The sequence below is a fragment of the Camelus ferus genome, chromosome 14 (assembly GCF_009834535.1).
Source record: "Camelus ferus isolate YT-003-E chromosome 14, BCGSAC_Cfer_1.0, whole genome shotgun sequence".
Classification (NCBI taxonomy): Eukaryota; Metazoa; Chordata; class Mammalia; order Artiodactyla; family Camelidae; genus Camelus; species Camelus ferus.
This window is the reverse complement of record NC_045709.1, coordinates 34,621,790-34,637,269: the sequence shown is the minus strand read 5'-3', so window position 1 is coordinate 34,637,269 and position 15,480 is coordinate 34,621,790. Positions and strand designations below refer to the sequence as shown.

Here is a 15,480-nt window from a genome sequence, read left to right as displayed (position 1 = left end):
ACAGGTGAGCCGCTGACACCAAAGCCACCAGGCCCCATCTACTGGTCACAGCAGCGCAGCAGGCCACCTCTAGTGAGCATGCGGCTCCCACAGGTGCCAAAGAGCATGACCCACGTGCCCTCCCCGCGATCTCCCCTGGAGGCTGTCCTAACTCAGTCCTTCCCACACAGCATTTGTGGCTTTGGTTCTGGCTGCTCAACAACCACGCAAACTGAAATTTCAGCTTCAATGGCAATCAGAAGCCAGGGAGTCTTCTCAGTGCCAGGAAAATGAGATTCCTCTGGAATCCAGCACAACTGGAGAGCATCAGCCCACAAATGAGTTCAGTGTTGGCCAAACATGTATGAAGCCTCGAAAAGCACGGGAAGAGCTAAATAAAAAGGCTTTCTGAACCTATTGCTCTGCCCTCTGTCATGATGGCTTCCCGTGAACTTTCCAGTCATTTCTTTCCTTTGTGTGCCTGGTAATTAAATGTTAACACAAGATGAAACCCTGAAAGCCACTTCTTGAAATAGCAAAACTAAGGAAATGGCAACTCTTGGAGCGCTCTATTTTTAGAAATGAGAAATGCATCATTTCTGCTTATAAAGAATTTAGGACTTCCTTGATTTATCTGCAGAGCTATAAAAGATACCTGATTGGCTGAGATAAAAATCCTTCACGGAATTGAGTCTGCTTTCAAAATGGGGCACTTCTCAACACTGTCAACAAGACCCCCACTACGCAGCTAGGGAGGGGACAATGCAGCTTGCGGTAAGAAGGAAGGGGCCTCTGAAGCCAGACGTTAATCAGTGTGGCTCCGCCAGCCTTTCTGCACTACCATCCTACATACAACTCTCACTCACTGGACACTCCCACCAGGACTTCTTGAAGTTGTCAAACCTGAAGGAAGAAACCCCAGTTTCCTATAACTAGAGTGTGTACGGGAAATGAGCAGCTGCCTCCCATCCTCACGTGCAAATGTGATGAGCAGATCTGTGCTCCTTCTCTCCGCAGATTTTTACTGAGCCTGTCCGTGTGCACTGTGCTCCTGGTCTTTGTGCTCCTGGTCTTTGGGACAGTGGGATAAAGAGCACACAGCCCCGGCACCAGGAAGCCCACGATCCTGAGGGAAGGTGGATTTGTGAATAATCTGGAGCAGGATGACTGACAGCAATGGGGACCCAGGAGTGGCATCTGACCCACTAGAATGAACCTGACTCCCACCCGAGTCAGATTACAAGCCCCATGACAGCAAAGATTTCTGTCTTATTTACTATATTATATCTATACTATTACTGCTTTGTCCAGCTCCTGGAACAGCACAGGCACTCAGTGAATGAAGGGGCCCAACAACGTGGGTGCTTCTTAAAGGAGGTAGTTAGAGCTGAGTCTAAGAGATGCAGGAATCAGCCAGGAGTCAGGGTGGACTGGGAATTCCTCGAAGAGAAAATGGAGAAGCCAGGAAACATGATCATGGATACACCAGATTTTGTAGGGCTTGAAATCTATATAATCAGAGGGGGAAGGTTAAAAAAAATACAAAGTTATGAAAAGGAAGTTGCGGGAGTCTCTTCCTGGGAAGGGATCCTGAAACTGAAGCTTCTTTAGTTTCAGGGTGAATCCCCTCTGAGCATGGTGAGTTCAGGAAGCAGCAGGCAGTTCAGAATAGCTGGGCAGATTAGCTCATCTGGGGTACCCACAGGTCTCAAGGCCACCCCTGGACTACAGCCGGTGATGAAAGAGGAGACCAGAGTGGCTGGTGGGCCATGTTGAGGAGGGCCCTAAGGAAGCCAGCAAACCATGCAGGAGCAAAGAGACGGAGAGATGTGAAACTAGGTCCAAACATCCTCCAGATGTGGAAAATGGCCTCCCATCTCCTTGCAGTAGACATGTGCTTCTTCCCTTAACCCAGCACATTAGAACTTAGGAGACCATGATAATCAAAATATTTTCACATTCTCCCCAGTGATCCATGTTCCTCTCTACAGACTGTTCATCAATGTGTGTAGGAACAACTGTCTCAACAGCTGTTTAGAATCATACATGTTTAAAAGGAGCAGGAGGTTTGGTAACGTCAGAACTTCAATTGTACAAACATCAGAACCTGAGATTATCTGGTCCAGGTCTCTCTCATCTTACAGATAGGGACACGTCAGTGCATGGATGGGAGTTCAGTGACTGTCCTGAGGCCCCAGAAGGAGTTGCTGGCAAAGCTGGGCCTGGATCCCAGGTCTTCTGACCCCTGGGCCATGCTCTTCCTGGTTCCTGCTCTTCCCTGCAGCCTCTATATTTTAAATTTTTGCATGTTCACTGGCAACATACACAAGCACGTGATATAGAAAACTAGAGGAAAAAGAGAACCCCATCTAAGCTTGGACTGAGAAGCACACTCAATCTCAAACCTGAGCGTTAAACCACAACAGCTAATGAACCAGAGAATGTTTAGAAGAACGCATAATGAACACCAAACTCTCAGACACCTAAATATATTTCTCACACTGAAATGCAGTGTTATCCTCAGAACAGATTAACACCAAGAATGACACACTTGTGAATATAGTTTTTTATATTATAGGCACTGATAAGATGTTGGATTCCCTTTTTATACAGTACTAAAAAGAGCACTCAAGTGAGAGAACTTGTCACTTGAAAGATTCTATTTAATTAGGCATGCCAGTACAAGCAAAACTTGGACACTCAAAATCAATCAATTTGATGGAAGGAAAAGAGCCTGGGTTTTGCATTTGTCTTTTTTATAAATAACTGTGGTTTTCCAGAATTATTACCCAATTACTGAAATGAACAGAATTAAAGACTATGAAAAACTGTCAGATCGATAGCATCTAGAAAATGGGATGGAAACCTGCGTAACTGCTTGCATTCAGTTGGCTGTGCCCAATGAGGATGCCACAGAGAGCAGGAGAGAAGGCCAGACAGGGGTTTAGGGGGTTTCTCCATGCCCTGTGGCCCTGGAGCACGAGGAGAGAGCTGAGTGGGATGGGGACATCGCCCCTGTGGAGAGCGCCTCAGGTATCTTCCTTCTGTCCTGACCCAGGGCATGAGCCAAAGAAACGCAAAGAAGAGCATGAGGAGAAGGGGGAGAGAGCAGGCAGGGGTCTGAGAGGCGGCTCAGCGTGTGTGTCCCACACCCACCACCCCAGCTGCTCATTCTGCCCACCATTTTTTCACCTGTAAGAGTGATGATGAAAGCAAGAGAGGAGGACATGCTCCGTGGTGGGTCCCTAAGTGATTCTATCTTAAATCCATACTACAGACTCTGTTCTAGCCAATAACCCACCTCCCTCCATTTTTTTTTAGCCTTATGGCCTAAAAATTCTTAATTCTTCCTATGTCAATAAAAGATATTTTTGGAACTCTGAAATGAAGGGGTCAAGTAATTAAGCTAAAAGGCTCTAAAAGCCAGATTTAGTCCGATTTCAAAACAACTTACTTTAAGCTACTTATCTAAACATACCAGGGTTGGGGAAGGGAATATCCATAACACATTTTCAGTCCACAAGAGTTTCTGCACACTTCGTCACCAGAAAAGAGCGTTCAGAGACCAGTTAAGGGCAGGTGTGGGGAGTTAGGATTAAAATCCTGGTCCCCAAAATATTTACTATTGTTGGAGGTGGTGAAAGGTGGATACAGGTTCATTTTAATAGCCCAGTGTCCTCAAAGTGTGGTCCCAGACCAGCAGCACCAGCATCCCCTGGAACTTGCTAGAAATGCACAGTCACCCCAGATCTACTGAATCAGAAATTCTGGGGTGGGGCCATGCAACCCCTGGTTTTAACAAAGCCTCCTTCATGGGTGAGTGATGGTGGCGCCCACTCCAGTTAGAGAACCACTCTACTCATCTACCTACCTTTGCATACGTTTGAGAATTTCATATTAAAAAGTTGGTTTTTTTTTTTAAATCCTGGCTCGACTGCTTGTTGGCTATGTGGCCTTGGGACAAGTTACTAAGTCTCCACATCTGCATTTGAAAATAGGGAAAGTACCAGCTTCCCTTATCTTCATCGCAGGATTATCGAGGGTTTCAATACACAGTGCCTGGTGCAGAGCAGGAACTTGGGGATCATACTCAGTCAAGTGTCACTCAGATACAAGACACTTCTTGTCCCTATAACAGAAACACACCTTTGCTGGATCACACACATATCATCTCTAGAAACCTCCCCTAAACTCTTATGGTTGTATCATCGCCGTTCCACAGAAGGGGAAACTGAAGCTCAGAGGGGTTTCATGAATTAATAAAGGTCTCACAGATGGTGACCCGTGGGTCTCCTGGCCCCAAGCCCAGGACCTTTCCCCTCACCCACCAGCAATTCACGGGGTGGAATTTCAGAGTTCCAGAACAGGAAGCTGTGCCAATGCCTCCACTTCTTGTTGTATGAGAAATGCACAACACTGCTTCACACTGTGAGCTCCAGCCTCCACACCTCCAGCGAGGACAGGAATCCGAGGCTTTCTGCCCCACTCTGAGATCTGGAAACGTAAGCTGCACTGAACTGCCCAGGCTCCGTGATCTCACAGAAGGACAGATAGAAGGCAGAGTCACTCCCTGAAGGATACTCATTTTCCATTTCAAGGACATTACAAATCATACTTCAAAATACTACATCCTCCTGAAAAACCAGGTTTGAATGCTGGGACATATATTAATGCCATTAGGTTGTGTCTCATTTATGTTACCTCTGAATACTTCAAAGACATGAGCTTTTCAAGGAAAACCCAACCTTACAATTAAATCATGGATTTCCTCCTCACACCAGAATAACAAATATGGTACTCCTTTCAATGACTCACCCACCAATACCAAGTTTCTAGTTTGAGGTGTTTAAGCTATGGAGTGTGTAATAATGTGTAAGCTATGGAATGTTATAGACCTGCACTATTCAGTTCAGTAGCTTCTAGCCACATGTGGTTATCCTGAATTCACATATGCTATAGGTGTAAAATAGACACCAGATTTCAAAGACATAGTATGAATAAAAGAATGTATACTGCCTTGATATTTTGTAAGGATTAAATGCTGAAATGATAATATTTTTGGAAATATTGGGCTGAATTTATATTACTAAAATTAATTACACCTATTTCTTTTACTTCAATTTGGCTACAAAAGAATTTAAAATGATGCATGTGGCTCATGCTAGAGTTCCATTAGACAGCACTATTAAATAAAGACCATATGAAATGGACTTTTTTTTTTAACATACAGGTAATTTTTAAAACATGGCAAAACAAAGGACAGACCACTCCCTGAAATTTTCACTTGGGGAGACAAGACAAATTTGGGGAAAACTACCACATTAGACTCAAAACATTCAAGTAGAGTCTTGGCCAAGAAAAGCAGGTGATTTGCGTTGTTCAGTGTTGCTAACAGACCCCGCTTTCCAGTCTTTCTCCCCGAGAAGAGCTATCTTCTTTGTCCTACATTGTGTGGGTCTCCACTACTTTCCACATATAATCAATTTACTGGCATCCTGGTAACAAGAAATCAGTATGTGATTTCTTCCAAGTGTCCTACAACCATCACAGGTGATGATGCTACAGTTGCAGGTGCAACTGATGAGAAGCAGCAGCACTGATAACAGAAAGGGATGCTGGCAAAGAGGAAGAGCAAGAAGGGTTTTGGCCCGGGTCGCCCAAGTTTGTACATGTGTCCTCAAGTCACAAATGTTAGCTAAACATTTTAATTTAGATCAAAAGTAACAGAAGCACAGCAGAGTTTCGGGGCACAATGCCCACAACACATTTAGCCTAGCAGTCTCCTCTGGGTGCATCCCTTGTTACTTTTTGGCATTTCAACATATTTGAATATCAGTGGCTAAACCAATGAAGGTGGAAGAGGGAAGGATGAAGAGGAGGATGATCCTCACATCCAGTTTCTCCTGGAATCCCTTTGTGCAACCCCTTCTTCGAATTCCGCAAAGGTGACCACGCAGAGAAGAAAAGGGAAAAAAGTGGAGCTTTGCATCCTGTCAGAGACAGGATACAAAGAAAACAAAACCACAACTTCTGCAGGTATGAGCCCCCAATTGGTGAGGGAGACCGGAGTACACACTTTAGCGAGAAAACAGCAGAGATGCCTAATGACTTAACACACTAGCATAATGATGCCAGGACTGACCACAGGAGCACAGTCTACAGGAAGATGCGGGGAGAGAGTTTAAAGGCTTCTTGGAGGAGCTGGCATGTGAATCCAGGACTTGGAGGATAAACAGAAACGGTCCAGCAGTGAAGCCATGCCAGGCGAAGGAAGTGCTGTGCGCAGGTGTGAAAGCACCCAGGTGATGGGCACAAGGCCTGGGTCAGGATGCATTTTGGAAGCTGCAGTAGATGAGGGAGGCCAGCAAGCAAGTTCAGGGTCAGCCTAAGTGGCCAAGTAGGCCGTGTTTTGCCTTCTCTGCAAAGGAAAGTCAGGAAAGGGGTTTAAGCAGGAGATTAATAACCATATCTGTGTTTTAGAAAGAGTGGTCTGGTGGCACTCTGGAGCGCGACGCTAAGTGAGGAGTGAAGGAGGGAAGTTGACCAAGGGAGTCTAGACAACCTTCGGAGATGAGGAGTCTGGAGGGCAGACACCACAACTATCTCCATCTGACAGAAACGCAGTCTTGGCTTAGAAATGTCAAGTGTTTAAAAGACACCAACACAGAGCCCTGTGCACCACTCACGTCTGCGTCTCCCGTAGCAGTGACAACTCCCCACAGGAGGGTACCCTGACACAGAGCCTCAGCCCGGCCCCTCCCCGAGGACCTGGCAAAGCCCGCAGGGACCTACCCCTAAGTGGCACATACGCTTGCCTGGAAAGTAAGCACGGAAAACTCCTCAAGCCTCAAAATGTTACTCTACGAGAAACTCAGGACCAGCTGTATAACATTATGGGGATATTTCAAACTTCTGGAAAGTTGAGGAGAAACTATAATTTCCCAGCCTTCTTGTTTCTAAAGTTATACTCACAGTCGTGTCATCTGTGGGCTCCAGCCAGGTCTTCTCACCCCTCTGGACAGTATTCCCTGCTGGCTCCAAATTCTGCTACCACTTCTATTTATTTCCAGCCTTGCCAACCCTTTGCACTTGTCTTGTTCATTACATTGGGTGGAAATCCAATATCCCCTGTCTTACAGCTCTTACCACTCAAAACCCAAAGGACTTAGGATAAACTAAGCTTAGAACCTGAAACAGAAACCCGAGGATCTTGATCTGACTTCATCAAAGGTTATTCTGGGACCAAAGCAATTACCCTGAAACATGGAGCTTTGAGATTATTTATTCCACACGTCTCCTCTTACAGGTGAGAAAACTACTGAAGTGGGGGGCGGGCTGGTGTGAGGTGGGGGAAGGAAGGAGAGTCGTCCACAGAGACTGAAAGGCAGGTCCTGTACTGTATCTGAATCTGAATCTGTTCTCCAAACTGCTTTCTCTGAGACCACCCATGCCATGCACTGCTACCTGGGCCACAGCTCTGCCATCTTTCATTTAGCCACCACCTGTCAAAGGGTAGAGCACACTGGGCAAGTGGCAGCCTCCTCGAAACACTGCGGTGACTACAGTGCCTATTTTACTGGCTAGGGAATAAACATTTCAGGGTCATCCTGCATTGTGCTGTAAGTCAATTTAAAAAAAAGAACTCTAGGGAGGAAAATAAGATGTCTCCAGACTCAGATAATCCACCAAGCTATGCTCTCACATAAACTTCTGGGAAGATGATAAAACATGACGCCCAAAAGAAGAGTGACCTCTAACTCCACTCTGTTCACATTTCCAGCTTCTTCCGGCATGACCATCCTCCTCTGTCTGTCTGTGCTATTCAACTGCTGCTCTTCTGCCACTTAGAAACTGGCCTTTCTCTAACAATACTTAAATTTTGTAAGGGCAGGGAGTTTTCAGCCTTTCTTTTTCATTTTTATAATCCCAGCACCAATCATAAGCAAATACATTCATCTTTGTTAATGAATCGTACATATGCGTTCAGATATGGGTTCTGGAAAACCTGACTGGCCACTTAAAATTGTGGCTCTGTCACTTCTTCAGTGTATGACTTTGAGCAGGTTTCCTAACCTCCTGAGCACAGAGAGGTTAGGTAAAAAGACTAGTAGTAACAGCACCCGCCTCCTAGAATTGGGAGCATTAACTGAAATAATGTATTTAATAGGTTTAATACAGCATCTGGCACAAAGCAAGGCACTACATAAATATTTTCTATTTTTATTCTTACACTGAAAGAAGGAAAGAAAACTGGCATTACTTTGTTGTAAAAAACAGTGACCAGCCACTCTGCACGTTGATGACAGACGTGAAAAAAGAAACTCGCCAGAGCTGAGTGGATTTCCACGTTCTCCACGAGGAAACCTCCCAGAAGGGAAGAGTGGCTCCGAAGAGTGGTTCAACGAGCTGTGGAACCCCCGTCTCTGGGGTAAGAGGCATGTGCTTCCCAAAGAGTCCTCCCACCCCCGGCTCCACAGAACACGTGTGCAGCAGCGGGGCCTCAGTCCGCAGACTGTTCATGAGAACGGTCAGGGGTCCCCATGCATTCAGCAGAGCAGTGTCGGGCCTGCTCTAGGTACTGAAAAATAGAACGTGTCCTTGCTGGAGCCAATGATGATTTAAGTGTTGTATGCCTAAGTGGAAAATGATGGGTGAGATTCACACTCACTGTGCCTAAAAAATACCACATGAAAAGTATTTCTGAGGAAGGAAGCCCCTCATGACCTGGGGAGAGGGAACGTGTATCTCACTCAACTCTGTATCCCCAGGGCACTACCCAGTCTGTCTGGTAAATCTCAGTCCTTACAGATGCAGCTGAATGAACAAACAGATAAACAAATGAAGGGGAAAGCCAAAGAGCACAGTGAAGGCTTGTAGTTCTGAATAAGTAAAGTGTCCTGTTTTTTGTCACCTGGGAATATGTCATTACAAAGAACTTGCAGGACATCTTCCCTTCACCACTCAATATTTTAAAAACAAGAAGCTACTTATTAAATGTCATCAATGTTATATCATTCATTATTTCTGAAGACATCTAAAGGGAGGCAGGAAAACACAGAGGCCAGAAGGGCTTTATAATTTAATAACACAATCACAGTCCTCTAAAGTCTTATAGGCAATTGACAACAATATGATCATTGCCCATAAGCTTGTGTCTGAGGGGTTTGCATTTTAATTTGCTTCTGCTGTTTCTAGAGTAAACAGAACTTCAGAGAGAAAAGGTTTTCCCAGGTAATGCACTGAATTGTCTGACCAGAAGCCCAGTCTCCTACCCCTTTCTTCATTGGTACACATGCTGCCTCCTCATTTAGCTAATCATTTATTCTTTCAAGTATTAAAATAAGAACTCAGATTCAGTGTTTGACACCTGAAGATCCCAGAAAAACATCAAAAACAGAAAAGGTGCCTCTGAAAAGATACTCTTTAAAAATACCTAGTGAGTGTGCCAAACACGTGAAAATGCTGTTCTCTCCATCTTCATGTCTTTCAGCCTTCAAAAGTCCCAAAATTAGACCTGGGCTGCAGTCCGTACCTGCGTCCTGAAAGTAACCCAGTGAAAGGGTGAAAAACCCAGGACACAGACCCCAGCCAGTCATGACTCTCGAGGCCACACCCTTTTCCTCTAAATTGTTGAGCCTTACAATTAGAATGAATTATTTCCAGGAATTATGTTAGAGTTTTGGGGGTAAAAATAGGAAATCAACTGTAAGCAGGGTCACTAACTTGCAGAACATCAAGAATATCCTGATTGTTCCCCTGTTAGTCATTCACAGCCCACAAAGTCATTTTTCTATGGGGTTGGCAGTGATCCTGGGCAGGAATGGGGAAATTTCACCATGAACTTCCTCCCCAGCTTACTGACACAATGAAGGGACAAGACCTACCTACGTAGGTGCCTGTAAATTGAACCTTGCAGCCTTTGAAAATCTATAATGCCCAAACATACTTCTCTTAGACACACTGACTTTACCTAGCACAGAACAAGCAACCACTGCTAAGGGAAACCTAACTGTTACCCTGGCAGAGGGGAAAGAAACATTAACTTGAGAGAAGTTTTACAGAAAAAGTACTTCTTCTGACCAGCATAAATGCTTTCAGATACATTTACTAGTACATTCACTGCCCACAGAGGCATTTCTCAATGACTGTCTATTGTACTAATGGCAAAAAATTGAAAACAAATTGAATCATATTATGGTACAGCCATTAAAAATAATGGCATACATTTGCAGCAACATGGATGGACCTAGAATTTATCATACTAAGTGAAGTGAGTCAGAGAAAGACAAATATCACATGATATCACTTATATGTGGAATCTTAAAAAATGACACAAATGAACTCATTTTCAAAATAGAAAGAGACTCACAGACAGAGAAAACAAACTTTTGATTATCAAATGGAAAAGGGGGTGGGGGAAGGATAAACTAGGAGTTTGAGATTAGCAGATACAAACTGCTATATATAAAATAAACAAGACCCTATGGTATATAGCACATGGGACTATATTCAGTATCATGTAATAACCTGTAATGAAAAAGAGAGAGAGAGAGAGAGAGAGTGTGTGTGTGTGTGTGTATGACTGAATCACCATGCTGTACACTAGAAACTAACACAACAGTGTAAATCAATTATACTTCAATGACCAAGAAAGATGTTCTTCATATATCATGGGAGAAGATTAATGCAGAAATCAGTAATACTATTTTCCAAACACATATACGCAATAAGTTATGTTTTTATACACCATATGATATCACTCATACGTGGAATCTAAAAAAGAAAAAGAAAAAAAGAGGACACTAATGAACTCATCTACAAAAGAGAAACAGACTCGCAGACATAGCAAACAATCTTATTGTTACTGGGGGTAAGGGGATGGGAAGGGATAAATTTGGGAGTTTGAGATTCACAAATGTTAACCACTATATGTAAAAATAGATAAAAACCAAATTTCTTCTGTGTAGCACAGGGAACTATATTCAATATCTTGTAATAATCTTTAATGGAAAATAATATATATATATATACACACACACACACACACACATAATATATATACACACACACATGCATGACTGGGACATTATACTGTATGCCAGAAACTGACACATTTGTAACTGACTAAACTTCAATTTTAAGAAGTTGTATTTTTAGGTGCATGGGACAAAGTGTGCAAGCATATACACCAAAGAATTAACAGCGGGCACTTCTGGAGAGTAAAATTAGGGGCACTTTACATTTCCCTATTTTAACACTACTCATATTTCTACTTTCATGCATTAACTACTTTCATGCTTTCTAAACTATGTAATATTTTCCCCCAAGGACTGATCCTGTACATAACTAAAACCAGCAGAACTTGATTTCAAAATGCTACCTCTTCAATAAAATAAGTTACTTAACTTAAACATTACAGACTTGGGGTTTCTCAACAAGCAAGGGAGCTACTGACATCATAATAACAAACAGCACTACAACACAGATCTCTCTTGGCTGTGCTGGCATGCTTTAAAAAAAAAATTATCTGGAAAAAAGTTGTATTCCAAGCAGTTTGTTAAATTCGCATTTGCTGCGGGCAGTAATAATCACAGGTAAGGAGATCTGCCCTGGGCAGAGGCTCTGCTTAAGTATCATTGCCTCTCTGATCTGATAGCAGCTCTTTTTATCTTGCTTACCTCACTGGAAGAAGAGAAACACTATTAGATAAGACAAAGTTACTTGTTGTATCACTGTTGTCCTCACCTCTCCCTCACACCTCTCTCCGCAGGTGCTCCGAGCCAGAGCTCTCCTGCAGCCAGGAGCTCCTGGGTCCCCACAAGCCCTCCCACCAGGTGCAGCTGCAGCCGGCAAGGCCCTATCCATTTCAGTGGAAAACGAACTCCCCGCGGAACTGCCTGGAGTAAGAGTTGACCTAAACGAATAGCTGGGACATGAATGGCTGGTGTTTCAAGCACAAGAAAGAGGAGCAGGTTTTTAAAAAATCATTTGGATGATTTAAAAAAAAATCACAGAGCATCTTTCTACAGTGTATTTAATCCTCTGGACAAATATTTCTACACATCTGGAGAATTACTGACAAAAGATTTTTAAGAATATTCACAAGGGAACCCAAACCACACAACTTCCTCCAAGAAATCATAAGGGACATCAGCTGGGAGCTTTAACCAGTTAAATCTATTACCACATGTAAGCAGCTCAAGCTTCTCAATAGATAAATGAACTATTGTGCTAGCAGAAAGGAATCCAAGATAACAAATAACATCTCTAAACAATATACAGGGGAGGAGGTGGGGCAGGAGGCAGGGAGGAGTACTAAATCTCTCAGATAGAGACCTGCAGTGAAAAAGGCCATCACACTTTAATAGACTTTCTCAGTTTGTAGTTAGCAATATAATTTTGAAGGCAATACAATATAAAGCAGTCTCACAGGTCAAAAGTAACTTAATTCAAAGCAAATCCATAACAGAGAAGTTTAAGTTCAGATTCTTAAAGGCATTAACTTAATAAAATCATAAAGTGGTTAATGATAACAACAATTGAACCTCCATGCTTAAAAAATCACTATGTAAAAGTGCTAAGTTTAACAATCCCTTTAACAGATCATTTGAAAGGCTCAATTGTCCCCTCTGCAGTGCATGTTGGTGGTTTTTTGCAGTTTGCCTAAAAAATTATGTGCCTTTATTGTACTAAAGAAATTCCGAGAGAGAAGCACAACCCACTCATTGATGACAACAACAAAACCATTTTTCACATTCCTCCCTAACAAAGCCTACCCAAGCACCTGAATTTATCCAAACTGCTCTAAGTTTAGCTACTGTTAAGACTAGAAACTTTTCTATCAATTGGTTCAAAGTTTAGGTTGTTTCTTACTTTGTTCAATTCAAGGCAAACCTGTTAAAATGAGTGAAAACACATGTAACTTCAGCAGTTATGTTCCTTACCCACCATCTCCCAATGTCATCATCCTAACTTTCACAATTATATAAATACATATTGTAAAAGTATTTTAACTTTGCAAAGGACATCTTTCCAACCCTATAGAAGGCAATTACTGTGTGTCTCTTGGGTCTACGTTTGGCAACAGTGCAGCTAGGTGGGACATAATTTTGAACAATACATTGTTGTTCTATACAAAGAAGCCTCCTGGAAACCATATTCACCCACAAAACGTAAACATATCTTTCCTCCCAAAGAGGAATCAAAGTGGAACCGAAGTCAATCTACAGGAGAAGAGAGAGGAGAGTTCACCAGAGACAGGCAAGGCAAGTTTAAAATCAAAACAGAGTGCAAGAAGGCAGCAAGCACCCACCCGCGGTGAAAGCGCAGCATGGAAAAGGCAGAAAAACCCCACGGACGGGCCCCTCTTACCAGCACTGGCCCTGGGCTCTCTGCTTCCACTTCTCCCTGGGCTGCATCCTTGCACTGCACGGGGGACTCGATCACCAGCTCCTTTTTGACATTTCTACTACTTGTCCTGCACTTATCAGCCTGCATCCTCGTCTGAAAACACAAGTCAGAAGGTCTGCAACTGGGACAGCTGCGAGTCCTCAGCTGTGCAAGGCACATGCATGCCAGGGGCCGGAGGACGGAAAGGAAGCTAGCTTCCCAGGCATAAGTGGCCAGCCCCGCTGGCTGGGTCCGCAGAGCCCGCCAGGGTGGGAGGGCCAGCCTCCAGGGGTGTTACTACTCCTCGGAAAATGGGAGGTTCCCACTCTCCAGCCAAAGGAAAACAAACCCCGAACTGTACAATACACAGTGCACTGCCTCTCCGATAAACACCGGCCTTATTGTGTCTGCCCCACGCAGTGTGGGCCACATCGACCTGAATCAAAATAGTGCAGTGTTTTTAAAAGAAAACCAGTCACAGTTAGACTCCTTCGTAATTACTTCAAATCTGGAACTGAAGAGAAGCTAGGTCATCTGGCTGCTCTAAAATTCTTATATAGTTTCTGGATGCTTTCCCTCATGTTATTGCTAAACACCAAATGCTTGGCTGATCAGCAAAAGAGGGAAGGGCAACCAGCAAGGGGTTCCTGTTGCCTGCACTCCACACATGCAGGTGCAGGGAAAGAGCTTCTCCCTGTGTGACAGACGGCAGCACGCCAAACTTAACTTATCTACTGTTTTATAGTAGATAAAAGACGAGGTCATCAAACGTTTTCATGAAATACCACATATCACAGTAAATGCTTTTATTAAACAGAATATTACATTAAATCCATCAACAGGGATGTGAGTCTGGTACTAGGTACCAAGGCGATTAAAATATAAATATATAAGGCAGAGTAAGTGTCTCTCTCTTCCAGGAGTGTCAGGGTAAGTTGAGAAGGCAAGATGAATGGACATTATAAATGACAGATTCATATAATTAACAGAGATTTGCACAAAAGCATAGCAAAGTAGCTGGGTCACTACCCCAAGGTTCAGTGGTGATAGCACCCAAAATGTGTTTTCCCAAAAGCCTGCCATTTTTAGTATTTCCTCACATTAACAGTAGATTAATTTTTAATTCATTTTAAAGTCATCTTTTAGGAAAAACCAAAACAGAAGTGTTAAGGGATTTACTAAAAATTACATGGAAATGAGCATTAAGATGGGATGAAATATTAATCTGCCCTTCCTGGGATGCTGCAGAGCCTCTCCCAATTAGTTATTCTGCTTATTTCATTAAAATCAAGGAGAAATTATTAACAGTAAATAACAGAAGTAGCAGTAGTAATAGGTAAATGATGAGCTATCAAATAGCAACAACAGGTACCACCAGGTACAGGTGTATCTACCAAGGAAAACATATAAACTACTGTATAAAATACAGGTACAAATCTACTTTCCAGACCAAGCTGCACCCTACCCAACACGTCCTCCTTCTTCCACCAGAGCCTCTGGAGGCCACCTCAGTCTCTGTCCCTCACCACCAGGAATCTTATTTCTAAAATTTGGGTAATATCTTTCAGGGTAAATATAAACTCACCAAATCTGTGTTCTGAAATAATACAATCTATGAATTTTTTAAATCTTATATTTGTAAAATTACAAGAGGTTAGGAAAAAAACCAGAGTTTCAGTTACATGAATACAGATTTGAAGTAACAGTCAAATCGAAACTTAGAAATGTTCTATAAATCAGAGGAGGCTACCCACAGCACAAAACAGATAAACTGAGCCTCTGTAAAGTACAACATAACCAACAACTCAAAAATCTTTTAGAAATGGCTCGAGAAGTTCTAAAAAGTCCAGTTCTTCCTCAAATCCCCTTCATCATTAAGCCACTAGAAGTTCTAGACTTTTAAGGAGAAAAATGCTATTCTACTTATTGGGTCAAAATATCCTGACATTCTGTAAGTAACAAGAAGGAACTAAAAGGTTATTTAATTTATGGACGCTGTAAGTGATCACCATGTCCCAAGACCTGCACGGGTAATTTAATAATCTTCATAACAACCCTGTGAAGTAGGTAACATGGTTATTCCCATTTTACAGATGAGGAAACATGCACAGA

General features: G+C 42.9%; 1 protein-coding gene across 15 annotated transcripts in view; it reads right to left on the bottom strand.

The window, feature by feature from the left end:
* Window positions 1–15,480, bottom strand: part of DOCK9 (dedicator of cytokinesis 9) — a 256,298-nt gene that overhangs the window by 148,547 nt on the left and 92,271 nt on the right. For 2 of the 15 annotated variants that reach the window (XM_014568161.2, XM_014568160.2), the window contains exon 1: window positions 13,351–13,641. The exons of 8 other annotated variants lie outside the window; for them this stretch is intronic. In XM_014568161.2, the coding sequence (XP_014423647.1) occupies window positions 13,351–13,548 (198 nt within the window). In that variant the 5' untranslated portion in view covers window positions 13,549–13,641. Of the gene's footprint in view, window positions 1–13,350; window positions 13,642–15,480 lie in introns of those variants that run through there. 5 more of the 15 variants (XM_014568156.2, XM_032496732.1, XM_014568163.2 and 2 more) reach the window with 3 other exon arrangements.